The following is a 12,284-nucleotide window of genomic DNA, read 5'->3' on the forward strand; positions in this document are numbered from 1 at the left end:
AAACTCAAGTTTGCAAGTGATACCAATGTCAAGTCAGGTCAGGTGTAAGACAAGAGTAGTGACAAGGAATCTGTCAGACTGAGGGTGCATGACTCACCTAAAGGCATTGAAATTCAGCTTCTGCAAGGAAAACACACAGGCCCATCTGCCAGTGATGGCCAACCAAGTGGCAATCCTTGACTCAGACCAAAAAAACAAAGGTCTGATAAATAATAATATATATAAGTCCTCTCGTCTTGAGGGTAATTTTGTAAAGAGTAACTTAGGGAAAATATTAAGACTTTGAGAGAGAATATAAATGAATATGGATATTAATGAGCATAAATGAGAAGGCAAGTAGAATCGCTCACTAGCCTACACTGTCCTCTCTCTTTCTTAATGTGTTCCACTCTTTGTGGATCTTTTTGGTCTCACCTCTTCCATGAAGACTTCCCACCAACCAACTTTAGGCACACACTATGCTCTGTCTTCTCTAAAAGTCTGTTGTTTCAAAACTGAACTAGATGTTGAGTAATTAGCAATGATGCAAAGTTAAGGGCCTGCTGTATGTATCTCATCTCCCAGACTAGAAGTTTTCTACCTATGTATCCTCCTCTAACTCCTAGCAAAGGTCTAACAGGAACTCAACCAGGACCTCTGGAATGAAAAGCCCCAGCACCAAGCGCACACTCCAACCCCTGCCCACTCCTCCTCACCTTGGCTCTGCTGCTGAGCCAGACTTCCTCCTAGGCCACAGACACTCTCAAATTTAAGGCTAACTACTCCCTGATTGGCCAAATTACTGGTAGCTCTTAAGGCTGTATTTCTCAAACAGGTGTGTGCCTAACTCTAGGGCAAGGTGGTGAGAAACAGAGCATTATCTTTCTAAGGCATCAATTTACTGAAAGATTTGGGAAGAAAGTTATTTTTATATAAAAAACAAACATGGATAGAGTATGAAACTGAATGGAAAATTTGCAGAAATTAAACATGAGACTCCCCCTCCCCCAGAATCACTTCGGCTTGTAGTTGGCAGCTTCACACTCTGTGCCTGTTTCCTTATCCATAAAATGGGGATGCTAGTAGTGTCTTCCTCAATAGGGGTCGTCACTGAGGATCAAATGAAGTTACCTATGAGAGCACTTGGCATAGACTGAGAGCTCAGAAAACATTAGCTGCTATTATTGCCATTTTTATTGTTTTGTATGCTGAGAATTTTCTTATTTTCTTCCTTAGATACTCTCACTACCTAATCCAGGTAACACAGGAGATATAAGAATTTCTCTCCTTCCCAAGATAGTTCATTAGTATTCATGGCTGCTTGTATGTGTGGGTGAATACAGTAATTCCTCACTTAACGTCTTTGATTAGGTCTGTGACTTCAAGCTAAACGATGTATAACGAACCCAATTTTACCATAGGCTAACTGATATAAACAAGAGTTAAGATCCTAAGGCATCTCACCAATATTATAACAAAATGACATTGAAGGAAACTATGTTATTCAAGTACCTGCTGTATTTAGCTGCAAAAAGATGCTTATTGAGAAAGAAAAAAAGAGATAACAAAGGAATGTAGAAGCTATGAAAGAGGTAGAGAGAAGGAAAAGTAGAGAGGAGTATATTTAGCCCAGAGTGTTTCCTTTTAAACAGGTAACTAAATGAATAACCTAAGTACTACTTTGTCGTAGGGAAAATAATCATATTCAGCATGAGTTCAACAGCTGGGTTGAATTCGGGGCGGGGGGGGGGGATGCACTCCCCAGGAAATAGAAAATTACAGCCCAATAATAGTGACATCACAAAGTTTTTTCCGTTCCAAAACTCAAGTGGCCTGGTTCACTTCTCTGAAAAATACGGGTGTATTTCTAAGAATCTCGAGGGTTGGCTTGAAACAATCTGCAGCCTGATTCCCATGGAACATGTGCTATAGAAGACGTCATCACTGCCTGCCCTAGACAAATTAACTGTTGGCTTATGCTGGCCAAGGCAACAGTAACCTCTTATGACATCAGAAAGAGAACTCTTACAATAACCAGCCTCATCACTTCAGACGCTGGTGACCCATCCTCTGAAATGCTGGTTAACACAAAGAACATCTCATTTCCCTCACAAGTCACCGAAGAGCTGGCAGTTAGTAATGAATCAGACCTTGACGAGCTTCAGGAGGACGCTCAAGAGTAAGAGAATATAACAGTAACCAATTTTTTAAAAACCTGATGTTAGTGTTTTAGATACAAAGGCAAGGAGAAATTGTCCTTCTTCCTCTATAACCTGATTGTTCCTTTTCAGCATGGATACCATCAACCTAATCATATACTTTGTCTTTCAAAAATTCCAAACCTCACATCATTCCAGGGTTTCTTGGGCTCTCCTCCTCCTGAGGTCCCAAAGCTATAAGAGATAGCCAGGGAAGGACCTCTCCTGAAAAAGCTTGGGAAAGCATTTGAGGTAAGTCTGGAAAAGGTTGCCTGGAGACCAGATCATCTTGAACTTTAGTTGTCTTGGTAACAGTATAGCTTTCTGTTGAACCTGAAAGGTTAGTCCCAGTCATCAAGGGCTAGCAGTGCATTTTCTGATTCAAAATGGAGACTCTTATGTAATCACTGATGCCACTCCCAACAAAATATAACTTTATAAATACTTAAGAGATGCTTCCTGATGTGACAGAATTAGAAAGTCAGTTTTTACATTTAGAGATCAGAGGCTAAAGAAGGTATTGTATAAAACCTATACAAATTCAACTTTAAAATGGTCCTCTCGATTATCTGGAAATGTAAATACAGCCAACAGTAATTCAATATTCAATTGCCTTATTCACAGGGATCTGGGCATCTCTTTAAACAGATTTCCTGCTCATTGAGGGTATACTCTGTTTGTAGATATCTGGGTTGTTACTACCATGGAACCTGAGCAAAGGAGTGAGTGGTCAAGAAGTAGGAAATAACGCAGCTGGAAAAAAGGGGCTGGGCCTGGACCATAATGTGGCTGAATGGCAGAAGAGTGATCAGGTCAGCAGGATTAATCGGGACACATACAGCAAGCCACTAGAGCAGAAAGTGACTGCAGATCGATCTCTCTCTCTCTCTCTCTCTCTCTCTCTCTCTCACACACAGACACACACAGACACACACAGACACACACACTACAAACTCTTTGACTTTTCTCATTAATCGCATTTCTTGTTCAATAATGAATGTGAAAAGTAGCACTTAGGCTCCCTTTTAATCCAATAGTGCTATATCAATCAGGTGGAATCTCATAGATAAGATACAACTAATAACTTTTTAAAAGTTTACCAATGGCATTAAAAAGAATGAGGTATGTATATTGTGTACTAATATAGAAAGATAATCAAGATGCATAATTAAGTGGAAAAAAGCCAGTTAGAACAGTATGAATGGTATGATCCCATGTATGAAGAGAAAAGTGTATGTGTGTATATGTGTGTATACATGTATTTATATAGCATTGAAAATTTCTGGAAGCATGTATAAGAAACTACTTAGAATGGTTATCTGCAAAATGAGAAGAGAATATGGGGAAGGAGAAAAGGACTTAATTCTCTATGATCCCATTTATTAGGGAGAAAAATATATACATTATATATATGCACACATGTAGCACTGAAAACTTCTAGAAGCATACACAAGAAAATATTAACAATGATTATCACAGAGTAAGGGAGGAGTGGAGAAAAAGGGACTTAACTCATAACTGTACACATTTCTGTAGTATTTGGATTGTTTATCACGAACATACATTGCTTTTAAATTCAAAAAATGACTTTTTTTCCAATTAAAATAACCAAACATTCAAATACAACTTATGGGAATGCTCTTTCTAAAGGCAGTTAGCAATATGTATCAGAAACCTTTACAGATGACCACATCCTCTGACCTTCTTAGAAGTGAAATAACTATTGAGAAGGAATATAGCACAGAGTTAAAAGCACAGACCTGGGACCCAGACTAACTGGTTACATTCTCCACCACTGAGTAGATAAGTCATTTCAGGCAAATTAATTACCTCTCAGTGCCTCCATTTCTTTACCTCACAGAGTTGGTATGAGGGTTCAATGAATTAATACATGTGCAGTGCAGAGCACAGTACATGGCATCTAGAAAGCAATCCATACAGGTTGGCCAGCAGTAGTAGTGGGAGTTGTTATAATCTACCCTAAGGAAAGAGGTAGAATGTGGACAATACCTTTAAATACATGGAAAATATAATAAGGAAAAATGGAAACCACTATTAAAATAAAGGCAGAATTACTACATGTAAAAAATGATCCATCCATATAAATGAATAGTATGCAGCTATTTAAAAAACATGTTTTCAAAAAGAGAATATTTAATGGCATGGAAAAAATGCTGGGCTTCAATGTGACATGAAAAAAAGCAACATATATAGCTGCACATACATACATTATGGCCCCAATTCTCTTTTTAAAATAAGTAGCAAGGATCATAAAATAAAACAATTTACCTATTTTTTGCACATTTAGTTTGCATTTTTTTGCTATTACAAAGAATGCTGCTCTTAACATCTTCACATAGGTTTCTTTCTGGTCTTGTGGAAGAGTATCTTTAAGGCAAATTCCTAGAAATGATAAAACTATAGAATATATATTATACATGTCTTTATTTATACTAGATATTTATAAATTACATTTCAAAGTGGTTGTACTAAGTTTAACTTCAACTGGCAGTTTATAAGAGTTTATGCTGCTTCATATCCTTTTTGACATTTCATTGCCAGACTTTTCAGTATTTGCCCTTGTATGGTTCTGATTTTAATTTTTATTTCTTTGATTACTAGGAGAGTTGAGCTTTCTGTATTTGTGCATCACAGTTTTGATTGCCTCTTAAGTGATTTGTCTCTCCATTTTTCTAAAGGGTTTGTATTTTATCCCTAACAATATTCCTGTATATTTTATCTAAAATAGAGAAAATCCTATAGGAAAAAAATCATATAAATCACATTAGAACATATCCCTAGCCTTCTGAGAGTGTTTATTTGGTAAGTTAGTGAGGAACTGGATAAGGTAAAGAACACCACGGAGAAAGGAAAAAATGGGAGAAACAGAAAGCCAAACAAGTTATTTTGGCATCGATAATTTACCTGTTTATGCCCATCCCCATCTTTTGTGCCAAAAAGGATTCAAGGCTACTTGCAAAAATAAATACAACATTAAACAAAATAAAAAAACAAGTGGAGAAGAATAGACAGCCATATTGCACACTGCTATCAACGCTGAAGACTTCAGTTAGAATATATTTTAACAGCAATAAAACTCTACTAGGTCCATTTGCCTAATGCAGACCTTAAAGGTAGCTTTCTATTAGTGATAATCAGAGCATTAACAACTTCTAATTTGAAGTAGATGAATTAAAACAACAACCAAAAAAGGACAAAAACAATTTTTTCAAGGATTTGAGTAAGTTGTAAGAACCCCACAATTTCCTGGGGAGAGCCTAAAAAATAATTCTTAGACAACTCCTTCCCATGGACAGAAGCAGTGGGTCCCACACCTCAGTACAGCACAGCCCCTACCTCAGAGAATAGAAAATACTGGGTCCAGGTGAAACCCTGAGGACACCAGTTACCGAGAATCATCAGAACTCCAGTTGACCAGGCTCGATTTAATCACAGAAAGCTTCATGGTTCCTATCACCTCATAAGAATACAGTACAACTATTTTTCTCAAAAGTGCCTAACAAACTGGCCTGGAGTAGGCCATCCAAGACTCCTGAGGGTGAAATCTCTGCACTAATTACTACTTACAGCACTCAGTGTTCCTGATGGTCTTACTCAAACATTAACCCAGCCATTGGCCTAGTCATCAAAATTCATACTGATCAGATTTATAGCCCTTTATATAACATAGTAGGGATTCGGCTTCTTTGGAGAATGTTTGCAATAGGTGGGTGCCATCTTCACTTTTAAGTCCTCTGAGTCATGACAAAGCCAGTAGCCAGTACATCTAAATATGCTTTAATCTCAAATTCTAATTAGAAGTAATGTATTTCATGAATTATTCAAATATAATCATTTTTCATAGTTTTTCCCTTAATATTCACAATAGTTAACACTTTTTGAGCATTTACCATATACTAAGTACTTTGTTTCTTAAAGTATGTTGTTTCTATTTAATCTCCACCTCAAATTCATTAGGAACATTCTATCAGTACCCCTGTTGTACAGATGAGAAAAAGGTTTGAAGGAGTCCTGGGAAAGGCAATGGTTGTTGTCTATCTTGTACTCCATTATATTTCCAGCACCTCAAACTCTACCTGGCACATCGTGCACTCATTTATCTGTTCAATGAATGAATGAACGAACAAATTTCCCAAAACCAAGCAGATGGTAAGCAGAACTGGGATTCCAACACAAATCTGTCTGACTCCAAAGCCCAAGCTTTTAACCAACCACTGCCTTAGTCCATTCAGGCTGCTATAACAAAATACCACAGAAACTGGGTGGCTTAACAGAAATTTATTTCTCACAGTTCTGGAGGCTGGAAGTCCAAGATCTGGGCGCCAGCATGGTCAGGCTCTGGTGAGAACCCGCTTTCTGGTTCACAGATGGGGACTTCTCACTGTGTCCTCACGTGGCCAAAGGAGCTAGGGAGCTCTCTGGGGCTTCTCTCATAAGGGCATTAATCTCATTCATGAGGGCTCCACTCAATTATCTCCAAAGTCTTCCCTAAAACCATGTAACTGGGCATTAGGATTTCAACCTATGAATTTTGAGGGGACAAAAACTTCTGGCCTATAGCAACCACTATGTAAAAACCACACATGTGTTTTGGGGAGTAACTTTTCATTTTGATATATAATTTCAAACTAATAGAAACGTTGCAAGAATAGTACAAGGAACGCCCATACACAATTTACCCAGATTCACTAATTGTTTATATTGTGCCCCACTGCAAACCTTTTAAACTCAATGGATTAAGCAAAGCAACATGTGCCCAAAATTTGTTCCTGTGTAAACTAGGGCCTGCCTGGCTTTACGGGAACCCCCTTTTCTTACCCCTTCCGGTCTCAGTCTCTATCCCCTAACCCTCCAGGCATCCTCAAATCCCTAGCTCCAATCCTCCTGTCAACATTTCCTTGTCCTTTCTCCAGCAAGGACTACCTGCAAGGACTGCTCCAAAAGCCCTCCTTTCTTGTGCCTCTGTCCTAAGCCTGCAGCCATTACAACACAGAGGTGTGCACAAAAAGTAAGCAGTATTCACAGGGATCGATTTGATGAATTTATTACAAAGTAAGGTAAAATAAAGAATACAGTGAAAATAAAAGATTGTGTTGAAATAAAATCATTGAAATACTAAAATAAGCAAAATAGAAAAAGGTCACTAAATAAGCAAAAATGTTTAAAATCAGATGCTGTATCCAACTATGTGAAATGATAGATATGTGATATTTACTGTTTATGTATATATACATACACATACCCTTTATCATAATCTTCTACTTCAACAAAATATAACCTAGAAAAATAATTCCAGATATAGAAAGAGCTTTATGATATTTAGTTGTTATTTATATCATAAATATAAATATTTATGTTAGGTGTTATTTACAGTAAAGAAAATTTACTAATAATCTCTTGTCCAATACTTGTTATTTGTTATTTTGACGTATCCAGACAATGAAATATTGTACAACTATCAAAATAACTTAGAAAAACCTTCTAATAATATAATAAAATGTTTATGATATTACACGGGGAAAAGATTACAAATTTACATCTCTAATATGAAAAAGTATATATATTTTTAATGCACAGAACACATTCTGTAAGGGAAGTGTTAACAGTGGCTATTATAGGTGGTCTTTGTTTCCATCATTATACTCTACTGTGTAGCCAACATTTTCTACACTTACGTAAGCCAGAGGATATGAATTCAGACAAATGCAACATAAATAGATCATCAGACAAACTTCTAAAATTAGAATTCTTATTCCCATAAAGATATCAACAACTTCTAAATTTCTTTTGGGAAAACTCTTCCCAGCTATCACTAGGCCCAGGGAATGCTTTGACCAATGCATGTGTGATAAGACATCAAAATTTCATTGAGATTACCTGATCAATTCTAAAATGGCAATTTTCAATAATCAGTAATATCTCAAGTCACGGTTTCCAATTATACCATCTGTTCCCAGTACTGCCACTGTTCCAGTGATTTTTTTGGTCTGTTGATGGCTATAAAAATGTAGAATTGGTAGAGTAGCTGTACCATTGTAGGAGTGAGCTGATGATATCTAGTACAGCAGTGATTGCCACCTACATAGATACCTGTGAGGCTTAAATTAAGATGCTGTTTGATAAAGAAAGAACAACAGATTAATCAATCCTAGAGGGCCTCAAATGGGTTACACAGTGCCTGTCACAGTTGAAGGGCTCACAGCCGACCTAGGTGGCAGTGCCTCTGTTACAAAGAAGCAAGTGCCATCTATTATCAGGACAGGGGAAACTGGAACAACAAGGTGCTTTGTAACGGGATTTTGGTGTATTATCAAAACAATACACTGATACCACTGTTGGGATACACAAGATTGTAACAGAGGAAGACACAATGCTTAGAGAGGTTTCCCAAAAGGTAGGCCACACATCAATGGTGTATACAAGATGAATTTTAGGTGGCACACAACATGATTTTGGTGATACACTGAATAACATCAAATTACACAGCAGAAATTAGTCTCCTTTCAATTCTTTTTCAAAATTTCAGATTCTGTTAAGAGGAAAGTCTCACTTAGGTAATCCTGTATCTTTAGCATCTCCTGAACACTTGCTGCTAATCTCCCTTTTAAATAGAGAAAAAACAAGTCCCAGTCTCAGAGCTTTCTATGAGCAACAGTCTCTAGTGAGGAAATAATATAGTATTTTATTTGTTGAGAGGCAAGAGTCTTCCTGGTTATGAGAAGGAGCTCTAGAGTAAACAACCAGGGTTTACGCCTGTTGCCACTTAGGAACTATGTGAAATAACTTCATCTCTCTATGCCTTGGTTTCCTCATCTGCAAAATAAGGACGGTAATAGTACTTAGCTCACAGAGTTGATATAAAGATTAAATGAACGAATCCATATATGGTCCTCTGAACTTTGGTACCTAATAAACAGCAATTATTGTTATTGTGTATCTGTTTTTATTTTTTGTCTTGGCAAAATTTCTGCCTGTGATACTAGTTTTCCATTCATAGTGATTATAAAATGTTGCCTTCTGGAATAAATTAATTTAGGTTAAAAAAAAAAAAAAGGCAGAGTTCATATAAAGAAAAAGCACCAAGGCTGTCCAGATAACTGAGCCTCAACACGAGGTCAGCCACACCACTCAGAAATGAATGCTTTTTCCTATTCCCTAAAAGCCTAGTTTTTCTCTAAGATGAAGACCTGTCACTTTTTAACTATCAGCCAAGATTCCTCTGTACTTGTGGCTCTTAGCAAGATGAGATCATTTGACAGGTGCAAACTGCATTCATGTGCTTCTTTTTCTTATAACCTCTTTCCAGGCCAGGTTTCCAATCACCAGCACCAAACTAAAGCTGGAGAACTGCGTGTTCTCACCACCCACTGGTACCTCCATGAGAAGCACTAGGGGCAGGAGCCAACTGACCTTCAGGGCTTTGAAGATGACTCCTGGGTGCCGGGGAGAACGGGTGGTATTGTTCTCTAGCTGCTGCTCCAAAGCACGCCGAAGCCCAGAGAAGTCTGTGGGAGGGTTGTAAGTCCTTGTTCCCTTGTAGTGAATGGAACTGAAAGCTTCAGGGAAGCGACCCAGCTTCCGGAACCGGTCCTGGATGAGCTTCTCTGGCACCTCTGATGGGTGATCTGGACAAGCAGAAACAGGTACATGAACAGTAACTTTCCTTTAAAAACAAAAAGTCGCCTATCTTTCATTATGAAAGTAATACACAGTCTGATTCCATATAAAAGACATAAACAAGTGAAACCATCTATGCTGTTAGAACTCAGGTTACTCTTGCCTAGAAGAGAGCCTGAGAAGAGCTTCGATGAAGGGTGCTGGTGTGTCATGATCTGGTCCTGATTTCACGGGTACATTCAGATTGTGAAAATTCATCACGTTTTACATTTTTGATATAATGTGCACTTTTCTGTATGTGCGTTATACTTCAAGGAAGAGTTTTTTAATCTGTTCATAAAAAATTCAAAATACAAAGAGAAAAATGTCCTCTGCTCCCTCCTACTTCCCAAAAGTAACTAAAATTCAATGTCTACCTTTTCACTTTTTTTCTACACTTACCAATATGTATATGCAACTGCTTTTATCATTTAATAACTACTGTAAGTATCTGTCCTTATCATGATATACTGAGAAGTTCCTTATTCTTTTTAACAGCTAAATAGTCTTCCATCCTGTGGACATATTTAACCACTAAACTACTAACAACACTTAAAATAAATAGCTACTTTGAAAATGCTGGTCTTATATTGGTGAAGCCGTGAAGTAACTGCTAATGTATGAGAGTACGAACCTCCCCATAGTTTCACCAAAAATTATCTAGAAATTTGGGGACTGGTAGTACAAATGGATTCAATAAAAGTTTTGGAGGTAAAAGCTGCAAGAATTTTTTAAATTTCTGTTAATTTTTAACAACAAAAAAAAATCACTTCTATTAACACTGGAGATATGGCTTTAGCTCAAATTTAAAAGTCAAGTCATCAAAGAGAAGTAACCAAAATTCTGCAGTTAATCCCTAAACCTATTTCCTCCTAAACTCTTCCTGTGGCTGTAAGTTTTGAAGGAAAGAGCAGGCAGTATCCCCGTGGTCAGCGGAGCCTTACCAACTTCACTTGCCCCCAAAACCACATCTCACAGCTTGTCCCAGGATATATAATCACTGTTCCCAAACAATTATGGGAGCTTGGTTCTGCTCATTTGTAAAGCAGAGATAATTCCTTTGCCTACTAACTACCACCTAGAAACCCTCTATCCAGAAATGGAACATGATCAAACAAAATCAGAAAGTCTATAAGATAGGAAAAATTTAATTATCAATTTGCCCACAATTCTGACACCGGTCCTTCTACCCTGCATAAACTCTGGCTGCCTCAATTCCATCTCAAGGTTTCAAGCAGCGGCAGTGAGTGGTATTCCAGAAACATCTGGATTTATAAGTTAGAAGACCTTGTTTTGAATCCCAAGTTTGCAACTTACTAGCTGGAACCTTCTTGGTTACATAACTTAAGCTCTCTCAGTTCAGTTTCTTCATCTGTAAAATGGGCTGCTATTGACTCAGCTGAATAACAAAGATACAGTAAGTTAGCATATTATTTAAAAAAAAAATCTAGCATAGTGCACAGCACAAAGCAAAGACAGACAGAAAGACAAAATAAAGACAGAAAGAAAGAGAAAGAAAGAAAAAAAAGAAAGAAAGAAAGAGAAGAAAGAAAGAAAAGAAAAGAAAAGAAAGAAAGAAAGAAGAAAGAAAGAAAGAAGAAAGAAAGAAAGAAAGAAAGAAAGAAAGAAGAAAGAGATAAAGAAAAGCTATTTTTTAAGAGCTGGTTATTTTAAAACCCTTTACTGGAAAGTAAACCTTCCCCTCAATCAAGCTGTAAAGATCCAAAGTGGCATGAAAATGCCGACCCCAGGAGGCATCCTAACGTCAGCATTTCCAACCTCCTCTCCTTACCTTGCAGTCACTTGCTATGAGTTTCTTCTTCCATTCTGAAACATTTACATGTCTCGTCTTCCCACTAGACCCAGGTCCTTCAGATTCTAACTCCTTAAGATGGCCCCAGTCTGTCCACTTCTTTCCTACTGCCACTGCCCTGGTTCAGCCCCCATCACTTCTCACCTACAACCTTGATACCTCCTGCTGGTCTCCTTGCCTCCAGGCATGTAACAGGCTGCCTCCAGTTCAGCCTGCCACAGGCTGCTGGGGGATCCTTTGAAAACAGAGATCTGAACATCTAACTCTCTGCTTAAAATCCTTTAGGAGGTGCTGTCTGTCATACTTGAAGACTGAGTCAAAGCCATCCACACTCAGATTACAGAGTATCTCCACCATTCCTCCTTGTATAATCTATGCTTCAGACACACTGAGCCTCTTCATGTATTCATCCAGCAAACATCTGATGAGAGCCTACTGTGTTAAGCACTCAGCAAAGCTTTTTAGATACAGCAATAAATAAGATAGGCAAGGTTCCTGACTCTGTGGAGCTGCCATTCTAATGGGAAAAAAAGAAAATCAAGTAAGCCAACATACAGGATGATTTCAGATGGCAACAGGTGCTCTGACGCAAATGAACAGGGTGATGCAATAAGAGC

General features: G+C 37.9%; 1 protein-coding gene across 3 annotated transcripts in view; it reads right to left on the reverse strand.

Moving 5' to 3' along the window:
* The window catches only part of ZFYVE1 (zinc finger FYVE-type containing 1), a 44,832-nt gene that overhangs the window by 10,894 nt on the left and 21,654 nt on the right, over window positions 1–12,284 (reverse strand). For 2 of the 3 annotated variants that reach the window (XM_039883708.1, XM_039883707.1), the window contains exon 4: window positions 9,609–9,823. In XM_039883708.1, the coding sequence (XP_039739642.1) occupies window positions 9,609–9,823 (215 nt within the window). Of the gene's footprint in view, window positions 1–9,608; window positions 9,824–11,171; window positions 11,278–12,284 lie in introns of those variants that run through there. The other variant, XM_039883709.1, reaches the window with a different exon arrangement.

Source organism: Pteropus medius, unplaced genomic scaffold (assembly GCF_902729225.1).
Source record: "Pteropus medius unplaced genomic scaffold, Ma_sr-lr_union100, whole genome shotgun sequence".
NCBI lineage: Eukaryota > Metazoa > Chordata > Mammalia > Chiroptera > Pteropodidae > Pteropus > Pteropus medius.